Source organism: Ochotona princeps, chromosome 1 (genome assembly GCF_030435755.1).
Source record: "Ochotona princeps isolate mOchPri1 chromosome 1, mOchPri1.hap1, whole genome shotgun sequence".
NCBI lineage: Eukaryota > Metazoa > Chordata > Mammalia > Lagomorpha > Ochotonidae > Ochotona > Ochotona princeps.
In genome coordinates, this window is record NC_080832.1 from 104,823,165 (window position 1) to 104,838,084 (window position 14,920).

The 14,920-nt window shown below is 48.5% G+C and overlaps 1 protein-coding gene and 1 non-coding gene across 2 annotated transcripts; one reads left to right on the top strand and one right to left on the bottom strand.

The window, feature by feature from the left end:
- Positions 1-3,565: 3,565 nt before the first annotated feature.
- Positions 3,566-3,668, top strand: LOC118758398 (U6 spliceosomal RNA). Its single transcript, XR_004995692.1, has one exon. It is a non-coding gene; the product is annotated as a U6 spliceosomal RNA (small nuclear RNA).
- Positions 3,669-4,219: 551 nt separating this feature from the next.
- On the bottom strand, positions 4,220-10,826 carry MAD2L1BP (MAD2L1 binding protein). The gene is made up of 3 exons (XM_004590398.2): positions 10,669-10,826; positions 10,074-10,324; positions 4,220-5,413 (listed from the first exon to the last, which is right to left on the bottom strand). The coding sequence occupies exons 1-3, from the start codon at positions 10,763-10,765 to the stop codon at positions 4,901-4,903; spliced, it is 861 nt and encodes a 286-aa protein (XP_004590455.2). The 5' UTR covers positions 10,766-10,826; the 3' UTR covers positions 4,220-4,900.
- Positions 10,827-14,920: the final 4,094 nt, after the last annotated feature.

Consider the following 14,920-nt stretch of genomic DNA (forward strand, 5'->3'; position numbering starts at 1 on the left):
ACAAGGCCAAAGTCAGGAACCTGGAACTCCTTTCGGGTCTCCCATGTGGATGCAGAGGCTCCGAGCACTTGGCCATCTTCCACTGCTTTCCCAGATGAATGAGCAGGAAGCTGGTGTGGAAGTACTGTAGTTGGGGCTCATACTGGATACTGCCAATGCAGGCAACAACTTAACTCATAGCGCCACAACACTGACCCAGTAATACGCCAAATTTTTTTTGTTTGGTATTTATTTTTTTATTGGAAAGCCAGATTTACAGAGAGGAGAAGAGACAGAGGGGAACATCTTCCATCAGCTGATTCACTCTCCAAATGACCACAATGGCTGATGCTGTGCTGATCCGAAGCCAGAAGCCAGGAGCCCAGAGCCTCTTCCAGGTCTCCCATGTGGGTGCAGGGTCCCAAGGCTTTGGGCCATCCTAAACTGCTTTCCCAGGACACAAGCAGAGAGCTGGAAGGAAGTGGGGCCACCGGGATTAGAACCTGCACCTACATGGTATCCCAGTGTGTGCAAAGCGAGGATTTTAAATACTAGGCTACTGCGTGCGTCAGGCCCAATATGCTCCTTCTGGAGTTTGGAATTATCTGTTATGAAGCACAGACTACTTGGGTCCAGAATTCTGGCAAAGCAGCCTAAACCTTCACCTGTGACACCAGCATTCCTCATGGATGCCAGCTTGAGTTTGGGCTGTTCCACTTCCCATCCAGCTCCCCCTGCTAAAGTGCCTGGAAAAGCAACAGAAAACGATCCACATGCTTGGACCCAGAAGCAACTCCAGGCTCCACGGTTGGAGTTATTTGGGGACATGACTGCACATGTCCCCTTGTGTAATCCTGCCTTTCAAATCAATAAAATAATCTTTAAAAAAAACCACAAAAAACAAAAAACTAAATCCCTCAAAAACTAAGATTCTAAGATTCCATCAATTTCCACCCAGTCTCAACTCCTGCCCCAGCCAGACCCTAGAGTTCTTGAGTTTGATGTTCCATCTTCCCAGATGTCTCTTCACCTGCCCCCTCCAAGGAACACTGCTCTACCTATGGTGGCATATGAAGACTATCACCTGTCTTGACCAACCTGGGCCCCAGACTCTTGCTTTTAGACCCAGATGTGGCAGCCGGTGAAGGGCCAGAGCCCCACCACAGCTGGGCCTCCTGGCTAGACTCTTTCCTATCCGCCTCTGGCGTCTCCAGCCAAACATGAACATAAACAAGTTCCTGAGTGAGTTGAGACTGAGTGGTTGCTACTTAATTGTTCTGGATTCCTTTGTATGGGATTCATGAAATCAGAATGACACGTGCCCCATGTCAGAGAAGTATCTAAACTACCTGGATAATTGCTTTGTTTTGATGATCCTGGCATTGTTTAGGAAGGCTTTTCAAATTAGCATCTGAAGGACCTGAGAGGCTTCAGGGTCTTCCATCTCAAAACAGTACTCAACCTTCTCCCCTTGCCACCCTGTCATCAGACCCTTAGGCCTTTCCCTTCCCTAAGTGGGACACGTGCTCTAAGGTCGCTGCATCTAAGGAACAGACCAGTCTCTGGATCATAGCACACATCAGAGCTCCAGTGGTTTGTTTTCATTAATTTTGTATTTACTCAGCACCGGCTAATGGGAGGCTCACTGTCAGGAACCCAAGTCTTAAGCCACAGCAGCAAGTCCTACTGCTTCCCGTTTGGCAGAACAAATCCTGACTCAGGATCTCAGAGGAAAATCACAGAGGATGAGCTGCACTGTGGGAAGCCCTCAGCCAGGGAGCTTGGAGCCGGGGAGACTGGATTCAAACCCACACTCACCTCTTAAGTTTAAGTGACCCAATCTCCCTAGCATCATCTAGAAAATGGGGACAGGGGATGTCACAATAGCTTAACTGGCTAATCCTCCATCTTACAACACCAGCATCCCATATGGGTGCTGGTTTGTGTCCCGGCTGCTCCACTACGCTTCCAGCTTCCTGCTTGTGGCCTGGAAAAGCAGCAGAGTATGGTCCAAAGCCTTGGGTCCCTGCACTTGCATGTGAGACCCAGAAGTTCCTGGCTGCTGGATTTGGATCAGTTCTGTTTCAGCCATTGTGGCTACTTGGGGAGTGAATCAGCAGATGAAAGACCTGTCTCTCCTCTATGTTAACCTGCCTTTCTAATAAAAATAAATCTTATGAAAAAAAAAGGGGGTGGGCAGTACTCCATACATTGTAAGATGGATAGGCCTAGATCTATATGTAAGTGCTTCAACAAACTCATGGAGGGCCTAATGCAATGGCCTAGTGGCTAAATTCCTCACCTTGAACACGCCGGGATCAGCTCTAATCCTGGCAGTACCACTTCCCATCCAACTCCCTGCTTGTGGCCTGGGAAAACAGTTGAGGATGGCCCAAAGCCTTGGGACCCTGCACCCATGTGGAAGACCTAGAGGAAGCTCCTGGATCCTGACTTCAGATTGGTGCAGCACTGGCCATTACGGTCACTTGGGGAATGAATCAGCTGATGGAAGATCTTCCTCTCTCTTCCTCTCTGTATATCTGACTTTGCAATAAAAAAAAAGAAAGAAAGAAAAAACACTCATGAAAAAGTTCAATGGAAGGGTCATGGGATTTTTTCCATATACTTTCTGAAGTGCTTTGGTGTGTTACATAATAAACCAAAAACTGACACTATATCCAGCACTTTCCCTGTTACCTCATCTAAAAATCCTGCAATTATGTATCATTGCCCCTCATCTGTAGATATGAACACAACTCTCTCCAACACCAGCAAAGGTGGAATTCTGCCTTTTGCTTTTTTTTTTTTTTAGGTTTATTTATTTTATTGGAAAGCCAGATTTTACAGAGGAGACAGATCTTCCATCCATTGGTTCAGTCCCCAAATGGCCACAATGATCAGAGATGAACCAATCTGAATCCAGGAGCTTCTTCTGGTCTCCCACATGGGTGCAGGTCCCAAGGCTTTGGACCATACTCTACTGTTTTCCCAGGCCACAAGTAGGGAGTCACAAGGGAAGAGGAGCAGCCAGGACAGGAACAGTACCCATGATATACAGATGGAGGATTGGCTAGTTGAGATTTCGTGCCAGTCCCTTCTGCCTTCCACTTTCTTCCATGGAATGAGCAGGTGTTCTTCCCCAGCAACAAAAGGTGACAATGCTTGGTGGTCAGCACAGTGTGCAGCCAGAGAGGGTAACGCCGAGGGACAGGACAGCCACCTCCAGCATGGCTGAGCAAGCAGGCAGATAGGAAGCAACAGTGTGGCCCAAGGACAGCACTGCCCACACAGGGACTGTCGCAGCCAACCTCCAGCAACAGAGCAGACAGGCTGGGGAACAGGATCCAGAAGGCAAAGCTGGCCCCAGCGAGTAAATCCCACAGGATGCCAGCACTGTGTTGGGGGCCTCTGCCCACGAGAGTTAAATCAAGCTGCTTCCCTATCTCAGCCACCTTCCACCAGACATCTGCTTCTCCCCTCTGAAGGGCAGACAGGCTGACGAAGATCCTGACACCCCAGAATAGCTCAGCTCCCCCAGCATGGTGCCCGCCATGTGCAACAACTGCCTCCATGCAAACTGAATACTGTGCTCACCTTGGCAGCACTTATTCTAAAACTGGAATAATACAGAGAATGTTAGCATGGCACTTGTGCAAGGACGACAAAGTAGTGAAGCAGTCCACAAAAAACAAAACAAAAAAAAATTGTTGCTGCTGTCTCACAGCTGGCCAGCATGAGGAGCCACTCCTGGCACCTGTCCTCCTCCAAGCCCCAGTGGACAGGGCCAGAGCGCCTGCCCTCGGAGGAGAGTAGGTCTGGAGAGGAGTCCCACACCACACAACCCCTGCCCAATTAAGAGTTCCCTGCAGCCCACGCCCAGCACCAGACCCTTCCCCCCAAGTCACTGGGCTCTCACTGGTCAACCTGCCAAGCCCAGTCCTTCCCCACACCAAAGGTCACTTTTGCTTTGGACATACAGAACACAAGGGTCACCAAAACCAGCAAGTGGCAAGGAAGGGGCATTGGGCTTGAAGTCAGTGGATGACGACTGCAGTCCCAACTGTGCTGTCCTGCTGCTTACAGAACTGAGGCCACGCTAGCTTAACCTTCCAAACTGGCGTGGACCTGTTGAATTGGATGACACTATTATAAGTCAAGCAGCCCTAATTCCAAAATCCAAAATCTGAGATGTTTTGAATGCTGACACAATACCTCAAATAGAAAACTCCACACCGCAAAATTCTCATTTCATGCACAAAGTTATTAAAAATATCATATAAAATTACATTTGGTCTGGGCATACAAGGGGACACAAAACGTAAATGAATTTCATTTTTAGATGTGAATCTTATCCCCAGAATATCTCATTACATGTACACACTAACAACTCCAAATCTGAAACCCCTCTGGCTTCAGGCACTTGGGTAAGAGGCACCCCACCTGGCATTATTAAAGACTCCTGGAGACCTTGAAGTGGAAGAGGCTGGGGAGAAGGCCAAACCCTCCAAGCCCCGGCCTGCAGTGCTGCAGGACAATGTACTATGAATTCATCTGTTTTACATTTAAGTTCATGAATCACATCCACACATACATTCCCAGTAAATATTCTGAAAGGACACGGCAAAAAAAGCAGAAAAAGGGGTGCCCTCCTCCATAGGAGTGTGCCTCTGAGGACCCCATCTTTTGCTTTGTAATCTCAAACACCTGACCCAGCACCCTCTGGGGAAATCAAGCTCTGACTTGGGAGAGACACTGCTCGGTGAGGACTGTGACAGTCACCTACCAGCAGCCCACCAGGCAGTGTGTGTGGCGGGGAGGTAGGCAGCCAGAAGGGCAGAGCCTTCCTCTCCAACCAGGAAGTCATGGGGAGGAAGGCCCCTCAGCTGCACATGGCCATGATTCGGAAGCGTTCTACTCGCCATCACTCATGAAAGCCTTTTAGCGTCACAGGTGCCTGGAACCAGATGTAATCCTCTGATGTCACGGCTGGGACGGAAGGCCGGCCACAGGACAGGCTCACAGTCAGTTTGTGGCCTCGGGTGGGCACTCGGTAATTGAGCTTGGGTCGAAACCACTCTTCTCCACAGTCCCGGTGGCCCTGGGCCATGATGATGGTGCCCATGAGTGGGGGAGCTTGCAGCTCGCTGAAGGCATCAGCCAGGAAGATGGCCCGGAAGAGGCGGCGCAGGCACGCAGCCGTGTTGAGGCTCTGCTCCACACTGTAGGGCACTAGCCGGGACAGGTCAAGTTCATAGAACTCCTTGGGGCTCAGGGCATTGCCCCCAAGCAGGATGAGCACTCGTGGCACCAGAGTTCGGGCAAAGAGGTCCTGGAGGTGACTCAGCACGCTCTCCAGCTCTGCTAGGGTTTGTTGGCATTTCCTGATGCTCGCCTCGCTGCTGCTCTGAGGTTTCTTCCTCACCGCGTCTTCTGCCTGGGACGACAAAGCACAGGAGGATGGGAGGACAAGGCGAATGCCCTTTAAAGAATCCTGCTGAGGTACACAAATCCCAGACTGAATTTCTAGCTCAATGAACCACCACCGTCAACACACCAGGTTTCATCGGAGGGCATGACCTCAAAAAGCAAAATATATTCTTTATATACACAGACAAAACAGTATCCTGAAGGTGAAGGGCATCCTGATACAAGAAGCTAAAATAGTCAAGGAAACTTGGTAGCATGACAAAGCAGCAAATTGTGGCTAGATAGTGTATAATAATGGGAATGAGGACTGCTTAGCAATGATGACGCTGTAATTGGTCTTTCAAGATTATTTGTGCGGGCCCGGAGCAATAACCTAGCGGCTGAATTTCTCGCTTACACACGCCAGAATCCCACATGGGCACTGGTTCTAATCCTGGCAGCCCCACTTCCCATCCAGCTCCTTGCTTGTGACCTGGGAAAGCAGTGGAGGTTGGCCCAAAGCCTTGGGACTCTGCACCCGCTAGAAGATCCTGGCTTCTGCCTTTAGATCAGCTCAGTTCTGACCATTGCAGCTATTTGGGGAGTTAATCGGTGGGTGAAATATCTTCCTCTCTGTCTCTCTCCTCTTCCCTGTGTATCTGATGTTCCAATAAAAAATAAGATAAATCTTAAGAGAAAAAAAATGAAGGTACGAGGGGCAGGTGCTTGGCATGGCAGTTTAGGCCTCCACCTCTAGTGTCAGCATCCCATATAGGTGCTGGTTCCAGTCCCATCTGGTCCTCTTCCCATCCAGCTCCCTGCAAATGGCTTGGAAGAGCACCAGAGGCTGGCCCAGGTCCTTGGGACCCTGCAACCACATGGGAGAGACCTGGAAGAGGCTCCAGGCTCTGGACTTGTCTTACCCTGGCCATTCCAGTCATTTGGGGAAGATCTCTGTCTCTCCTTCTCTCTCTGTAGCTCTGCCTTTCCCTTTCAGAAGTGGAGGGGAGAGAAGGAAAGGAGAAACTAACACAGATGGAAAATGCAGGAGTTTACAAAAGCTGAACACTGAATGTTGATGGAGAGGAAGGAGTGTTCTACCCCGCAGAACCCCAGAGACTCGGGAATTGCTGAGATGGGCTCCACATGTACGAGTAGAAGCGGGGACCAAGAGCCTGTGTGAGAAGACTTAGACCACTGCCTGCTTCCTCTACCATCCTGAGGGAAGACTTCGCAGCACGATGTTTTGGGCATCCCCCAAAGACACCAGAGACCACCAGGTTCCCACCCAATCCCCTCATAATGCAGTCTATCAGCTCATCAGTCATGCACAGGGAGCTTGCAAATATTTACTCTGAAACACTCACCAAAGGCAGAACAAAAGCCTCCAAATGTGAAAATCAGAGCCCAAAAACACATGGAAAAATGGAGTTTGATAGAAATAGATACAAAGAAACAGAGAGAAAGTTCTTCAAGACAATAAGAAATATTCTCAAGTAAGAAAAAATGTACAGACATAAAAACAGGATGCTGCTAACAGAGTAACAGGTCTTTGGGCTGGTGCTGTGGCTTAGTACATTAAGCCTTCACTTGCAATGCTGGCTTCAGCATGCTAGTTAAGTCCCAGCTTCTCTGCTTCCAAACTCCTTCCTAGGGAGGCAGCTCCGGAGGATGAGAGTGCTTGGGCCTTTGCTACCCATATGGGAGACCAAACCAGGACGAGGCTCCTGGCTCCTGGATTCAGCCTGCCTCAGCCCTGGTCTATTTTAAAACAAATAAATAAATCTTTTTGTTTTGCATTTCATTTTTTTTTAATTAATTACATTGCATTATGTGATACATTTTTTATGCACTGGGATTCCCCCCGCCCCTCGCCACACCCTCCCCCCACGGCAGATTGCTCCACCTTGTTGCATTTCCATAGTTCAAATTCAGTTGACATTCTTTCCTTGGAGGTATTTACCAAGCATAAAGTCCAGCATCTTATTGTCCTGGTAAGTTCAATGGTTTCTTGGTGAGACCATCTCTGGTCTGAAGGTAGAGCTGGCAGAGTATCATCCCAATCAATTAAAAGTCCCAACATAATATTTACAACCGTTTACAACATTGTGGCATTAATTGACATGGTATTGATTAACCAATATGTTAATAGGAAAATGCAGGTTCTCAACCACAACCTGTGACTTCTTCATAGACATTTCAATTTTGGTTTATATTCAACCGTGTTCTATACACCTTAAAATGGCTTAGATTGCTATTCAGCTGTCTCATGCCTATTTTAATTTTAGTATTTAGCAGTTTATAGCATTGAAGCACGTTTTCGCTGAACCTGGCTGTTTTTCAGGTGGTCTAGCGCTATAATTCTAACAGCATATATGTCAACAGTTTAGGTGAGCATGTTTAGGAGGGGTGTGCAGAGAAATCTTCCATACCCCAGTGAGGAGTAACTAATCTTTGTGTCCAACCCAGTGAGTTATAAGTGCATCCCCGCTGACCGTATCCTGTCTGGTTCTAAGCTTTCCTTGTTGTTCTCTGTCTATCTATTCTAGTTTTGTTTGTTTGTTTGTTATGAGGGATTTCTGGAGCGCTCCTGATGGTTATTATGAGAGGGGGTGGGGACCCAAAATTGGAAGCAGACAAGGACCAGAGAAAGCTCCTCTCCCTAGTCCTGAAGGAAGTTTACTGTTCTTCTGTGTCTGCGGACCGCTCAGGGATCCTGGTTGTTGTTCCAATGACCTTGGACCCTGCAAGGCAGGATTTGGGCTTCTTCCATCCCATGTGGTAGATCCAATTGGGGGTGGGTGACCTCAGAGTTCTTGGCCTCCGAAGGCACTCCATTTCCCCGTGGTCTCCTTGGCAGTAGGGATGTAGTCCTTGGTGCTCATACTGATAGTCTTTGGTGAGCATCTAGGAGTCTTCAGGTTTGGGATAAAAGCCTCCTCCTGTCTGCCTGCTCCACTCTGGGGACCCCTCCCTGCTCTATGCGCATGACCTCCTGTTAAGAGGTTGTTAGGTTTACTCCTGATTCCCCCATTTGCCTTTATAGTTTTGCTATTGTCTAATGCTAATTCGAGTCTGTTGTCTATGAGTTACCAGTTATGATCCTGATAGGTTATATTTCCCGTCTTCCTCACACCTTCTAGGGTGATGTAAGATTTCTCTACTCTACCTCCCCATTTCCAAGTATCATGGGGTCTTACAAGTACCTTAGGTTTTACAATTCTTTGATGTAGATCATAAGCAATCTGCCTCATATCATTGGTTACTTCACAATATCTTATTGCATGAGATACAGGCTGTTTGGGGTTGAAATAATATTACTGTTTTTCGGATTGACATCATTTCATAACAGCCACATCGATCACAATAACAACAACAACATCAACAACAAATTGTAGCACCCTGCTAAAATAATGTGCCACTGAGTAAGCAACACATGTTTAACTAAAAGGAAACACAGAAGTCTTTTGGGAAATGTGATGCCATCATATACTTCATGAGCACTGGATGAATTCTACTAGAGAATAGAGATTATTTGGAAGCAAACAAACTGACATAAAAACATCAAAACATATGGGATACAGCCAAAAGAGCAAACAATCACCGAAAAAAAAAAAAAAACAAACAGTATAGGTTGGACTGTTGAGTTACACTTTCCATGTTGGCCTCCTTATATGAGAGAGAATATATGGTGGATAAACCTTTAAAAAAAAAGGGGGGGACGGCAGGATAGCCTAGTGGTTAAAGTCCTCGCCTCGCACACACCAGCATTCCATATGGGCGCCGGTTCTAATCCCGGCGGCCCTGCTTCCCATCCAACTCCTTGCTTGTGGTCTGGGAAAGCAGTCTAGAACGGGCCAAAGCTTTGGGACCCCGCACCCACGTGGGAGACCTGGAGGAGTTCCTGGCTCCTGGCTTCAGATTGGCTCAGCTCCAGCTGTTGCAGCCGCTTGGGGAGTGAATCACTGGACGGAGGATCTTCCTCTCTGTCTCTTCTCCTCTCTGTATATCTGCCTTTCCAATAAAAATAAACAAATCTTGGGGCTCGGCAGCGTGGCCTAGTGGCTAAGGTCCTCGCCTTGATCCCATATGGCCGCTGGTTCTAATCCCCGCAGCTCCACTTCCTCTCTGTCTCTCCTACTCTCAGTATATCTGACTTTGTAATGAAAATAAAATAAATCTTAAAAAAAAAAATAAAAGAAAAAATAAACAAATCTTAAAAAAATGGTGGAGGAGGAAGGAAGGCAAAAAGAAGAAAAATAAACTAATTAAACTCATTTTGGGCAATGCAAAAGTTAAGAACTCTTAACAAAAAACTGCCAAAAAAATTACATTATATCATGTTCATGTTAGGCTATGAAGCCAATTGAAGTCAGATGCCAAAAACAAAACAAACAACAAAGGGATGATAATCTAATGAAATTAAAATTTAAAGAGCCAAGTCATGAGGTCCAAAGGCAACACGTAATAGGAGTTTCAGGGAGAGTTAGCAAGAGAGAGGTTAAAAAAAAAAAAAAAGAAAAAGACAGGAAAGAAAGCAGAGAGGGTAAGACAGCCAACGGAGAGCCAGTGACACAGGGGGAAAAGGTGACGAAGGCTGGGTGAGCTGACCCACACTTGAGAAGGAAGCAGTTTCCCACCTGCCACATCTAACTAGCCACACCTTTCCTCCCTGAGCCCACACCTACCTGGGAAGGAGACTTTCGGTAGAAATGCTTGAGCTCCTCGTAGGGCAGCGGCAGCTGCTGGCGCTGGTACATGATATGCTTGAGGAGCTCGCAGGTGAAGCGACAGCAGTCCTCCTGGCTCACCGGCCCCGGGAACACCACGGGCACCAAGCAGTCCCTCGGGCACGAGTGCTCCGTGGAGCTGGCGGTGGCCTCCGGGAGCTGGAGCTGAGGGCCGCGGGTTTCCTCCGGCTTCTCATACCACTCCAGATCTGGCGGGTGCAGAGATCACAGGCTAAAACCCGACACCCTGCAGATGCCCGCCCTCACCCCGGGAACCCACCGGGGAGGTTTCCGAGCCCTGGACTGTCGTGGGGGACCCCAGGCACGGGACACCGGGGTGACTGGGGGCGGGATCCTCGGCCGGAGAAATGAGCGCAAAGTATAATCGTTTCCCCTAAAGGAGGACGAACCCACTCGAGCCAGGGCAGAGTGGGACCCTGTGGGATGTGGGGAACCGGAGAACGGACCAGAGGCTACATGACAAGAGGCGTCCGGGGAAGGCAAGAAACGGGGCCCCAAGGATCCCCAAGCCCAACACCCCATGCCTCCTTACCCGGGACTCCTGCCGGCGACAGGACTTCCGCCTGCGGGGCCGCCATCGCCAGCTCCTCGGCGCGGGGCGTTAGACTGAGCGCTCCGCGGAGCCTCATGGGAAGTTGTCGACTCCACTTCCGGCTCGGTCGGAGCGGAAGAGGGCGCGGCGCCGCCACTGGGACGCGGGGAGCTGAGCGAGCTGGGGCGGGGCGGGGCGGGGTCCGGCTTCTCCACCCACTGGCGCGGGCCCTTGAATCGTCCCGCGATCTGGCGGGCCCCTGGGCACGCTGCCCTCCAGCAGCCTTTTGGCTCTCGGGTCACTGACCAGGGGTACGCCTCCATGCAGGGCCCTGTCTTGGGGTCTGGAGGCTCAGCGGGGAACCAGCGGTCCCTGTTTTCCAGGAGGTCTGGGGTCTCTACCTATAATTAAGAATGCAGTGTGATGTGTACAAGGCTGTGGAATGGGAGTGGTGTGGGTGACTAACCCAGAGGGGTTGGGGAAGGGGATGGGTGGGGCCCTAGGAGATGTGTGAATGAGCCAGTTAGCAGGGGTAAGGAGGAGGAAAATAGCATACTCCGTTCAAGAAAACAGAAGCGTTGCTCTGATCAAATACTAAGGCTGGAGGGGGCAAACAGAAGTGGAATGATGGTAGGATCTTCCAGGTCATCAGGACAGACTTTGACCCTGATCCTGTAGGGATAGGGAAGCTGTTTTAGAAGGGAGTGGCATTTTTCAGTTTGCATTTGGCACATTTAATCTATACTGGCTGCTGGGAAGAGGTTGGATTACAGGGAAGAAAAAAGGGAAGTCAGGGATATGAATGACAAATAATGACTGTGGTCTCAGTCACCCTCAGAATTGCTGTCCCTCTTCGTGGGGACAGAGCAACACACCCAGGACAGCAACACATCTTCCATCGGAATCCTGGAGTTCTCTTCCAGGTCTGTCTCGATGGCCCCAGACTCAGCCAGTTTCTGCTCTAACTCTTATTTTTTTTAGTTGCTCTCTACTCAGCCAGTCTTTGCCACCTGTACATTTTTTTAATGATTTATTTATTTTTTTTATTGCAAAATCAGACATACAGTGAGGAGAGACAGAAAGATCTTCTTTCCACTGATTCACTCCCCAAGCTGCCGCAACAGCCGGAGCTTAGCCAATCCAAAGCCAGGAGCCAGGAGCCTCTCCCAAGTTTCCCACACGGGTGCAGGGTCCCAAGGCTTTGAGCTGTTCTCAACCTTTACATTTCAACAGCATGTTCATCCTCTTCATTAAATTCATCTTCATTTTCCTCCAATTCTTCCAACATCATATCTTCATACGTTTCACCACTGACTGCTAGAACTTGTGCTCTTCTTTCACCTTAGCTTCCCGTTCTTTCAGACCCTCCTTTGGGGGCAGGATGCCCTTTTTGCATAAGGTCATTCCACTTGGTATCTGTGTTGGGGTCCTTAGCAGAAAAGTGGGTCCTAGGCAGAACAGTCAGGACTTGAGTTGGTATCCAGCAGGGAATGCTGACCTCACAGGCAGAGGCGTAAACCTGCCTGCTAGGTTTAAATAAATAAATCTTAAAAAATAAAAAAAAGTTAAAAAAAAAAAAAAAAAGGAAGGGCCCAGCACGGTAGCCTAGCGGCTAAAGTCCTCACTTTGCATGTGCTGGGATCCCATATGGTTGCCATTTCTAATCCCAATGACCCTGCTTCCCATCCAGTTCCCTGCTTGTGGCCTGGGAAAGCAGTCCGAGAATAGCCCAAAGACTTGGGACCCTGCATCCACGTGGGAGACCTGGAAGAGGATCTTGGCTTTAGATTGACTCAGTTCTGGCCATTGCGGTCACTTGGGGAGTGAATCTTTGGTTGGAAGATTTTCCTCTCTGATTCTCCTCCTCTCTGTATATGTGAAACTTTCCAATAAAAATAAATGTTTAAGAAAAAAGAGGGGGATAGCCACTGCCTATGACACTAGTGTCTCTTATCCGTGCTTGTTCAAATCCCAGCTGCTTCACTTCTGATCCAGATCCCTGCTAATGAACCCAGGAAGGCAACAGAGATGTTTCAAGTGACTAGGCCCTGGAATCCATGTGGGAGACCTGGAAGAAGCTCCTAGCTCCTGCCTTCAGACTGGTGTAGCTGTGGCTGCTGCAGTCAAATTGGACAGTAAACCAGTGGATGGAAGATTCTGTTTCTCTGCCTCTCACTCTCTCTTTTTAAATAACTACCTTTCGGGCCCGGCGGCGTGGCCCAGCGGCGTGGCCTAGCGGCTAAAGTCCTCGCCTTGAACGCACCGGGATCACATACGGGTGCCGGTTCTAATCCCGGCAGCTCCACTTCCCATCCAGCTCCCTGCTTGTGGCCTGGGAAAGCAGTTGAGGACGGCCCAATGCATTGGGACCCTGTACCCGCGTAGGAGACCTGGAAGAGGTTCCAGGTTCCCGGCTTCGGATCAGCCCGTTGCAGCTCACTTGGGGAGTGAATCATCGGACGGAAGATCTTCCTCTCTGTCTCTCCTCTTCTGTGTATATCTGGCTGTAATAAAAAATGAATAAATCTTAAAAAAAAAAGAAAAAAATAACTGCCTTTCAAATAAACAAATAAGTAGTTTTTAAAAATAAGCATATACACAGGGGTTCTTGGTTCCAGGATGATGAAGAGGAGGAACAACAGTCGTACTAAAAAGGGCTGCGGTCATGTGTAGCCCATCTGCTGCACCAACTGCGCATGGTGTGTGCCCAAGGACAAGGTTATCAAGAAGTTCATCGTCCATGATCTGGAGGCCGTGGCCATGACGGACATCTTGGAAACATGTTCGATGCCTACTCGCTCCCCACCCTATATGTGAAACTTCATTACTGTGTGAACTATACCACTTGCAGCACAGCAGGTAGAAATCAATATCAGAATGCATAGTAGCCTAGCAGCTAAAGTCCTCACCTTGCATCTGCTGGGATCCCTATATCGGCGCTGATTCTAATCCTGGTGGTCCCACTTTCCACCCAGCTCCCTGCTTGTGGCCTGGGAGGGCAGTCAAGGATGGCCCAAAGCCTTGGGACCCTGCACCCGCATGGGAGACCTGGAAGAAGCTCCTGGCTTCTGGCTTCAGGTCGGCTCAGCTCTGGCCATTGCAGTTATTTGAGGAGTGAATCAACAGATGGAAGATCTTTCTCTCTGTCTCTCCTCCTCTCTTTATATATGAATTTCCAATAAAAATAATTAAATCTTAAAAAAAGAAATCAATCTCACAAAGCCCAGAAGGACCAGACCTCACCACCCCAATTCAGACCTGCTGGTGCTGCTTCCCAACCTCCACCAAAGCCCAGGTAAGGAGCATGGTCTTTAAGAGCTGATGAAAATAATGTCCTCTGGAAAAAAAGTAAGTGGAAACTTATGCTTTAAAAAATAAGCATATACATAGTAAAATAGAAGGTCAGTACAGTAAGATCTACTTAGTAGATACTTCAAAGTGTTTGTGGAATGTGGAATTCAAAGATGTTTGCCTGGGTGCAAAAAATATATATATTGATAACTAGGAGCAGGAGCAGGCGTGTGACACAGCTGCTACTTGGGATGCCCATATTCCATAATGAAGGCTTGGCTTTAGTTTCCTCTCCAGCTTCTTGCTAACAGGCACCCAGAGAGGCAACAGATAAATCCTTGGTCCCCCATCACCAAAGCAGGAGACTTAGAATAAGTTCTGGCCTCCTGGCTCCAGTACGGTACAGCCCTGGCTGTTGTAGGCACTTGGGGAGTGAAATGCCAGATAAACACTTTCTCTTTCTAATTTTCAAATAAAATGAAAGTAAGTAAAACTAAGAAAAGCCTCAACAAATGTGAATATTAAGGCATCTTCAAAAAATCATGCAAGCGCCCAGCGGCGTGGCCTAGAGGCTAAGGTCCTTATCTTGCACACACTGGGATCCCACATGGGTGCCAGTTCTAATCCCAGCAGCTCCACTTTCCATCCAGCTCCCTATTTGCAGCCTGGGAAGCAGTGGAGAACGGCCCAAAGCCTTGGGACCCTTCACCTCTGTGGGAGACAAGGAAGAGCTCCTGGCTCCTGATTCAGATCGGCGCAGCACTGGCTATTGCGGTCACCTGGGGAGTGAATCATCGGATGCAAGATCTTCCTCTCTGTCTCTCCTGCTCTCTCTATATATCTGACTTTCCAATAAAAATAAATAAATCTTTAAAAAAATCATGCAAAATGTGTTGATTGTGAAAAACTATAGGGATTTCAAAAAATTTTTGAACCATATTAAACTTATAATTTCATTTCC

Coding starts and splice junctions, on each gene's coding strand:
- MAD2L1BP (XM_004590398.2), bottom strand. CDS start 10,765: ATGAGGCTCCGCGGAGCGCTCAGTCTAACGCCCCGCGCCGAGGAGCTG. Junction 10,325..10,668: donor GTCGCCGGCAGGAGTCCCGG/GTAAGGAGGCAT, acceptor TGCACCCGCCAG/ATCTGGAGTGGTATGAGAAG. Junction 5,414..10,073: donor ACCGAAAGTCTCCTTCCCAG/GTAGGTGTGGGC, acceptor TTGTCGTCCCAG/GCAGAAGACGCGGTGAGGAA.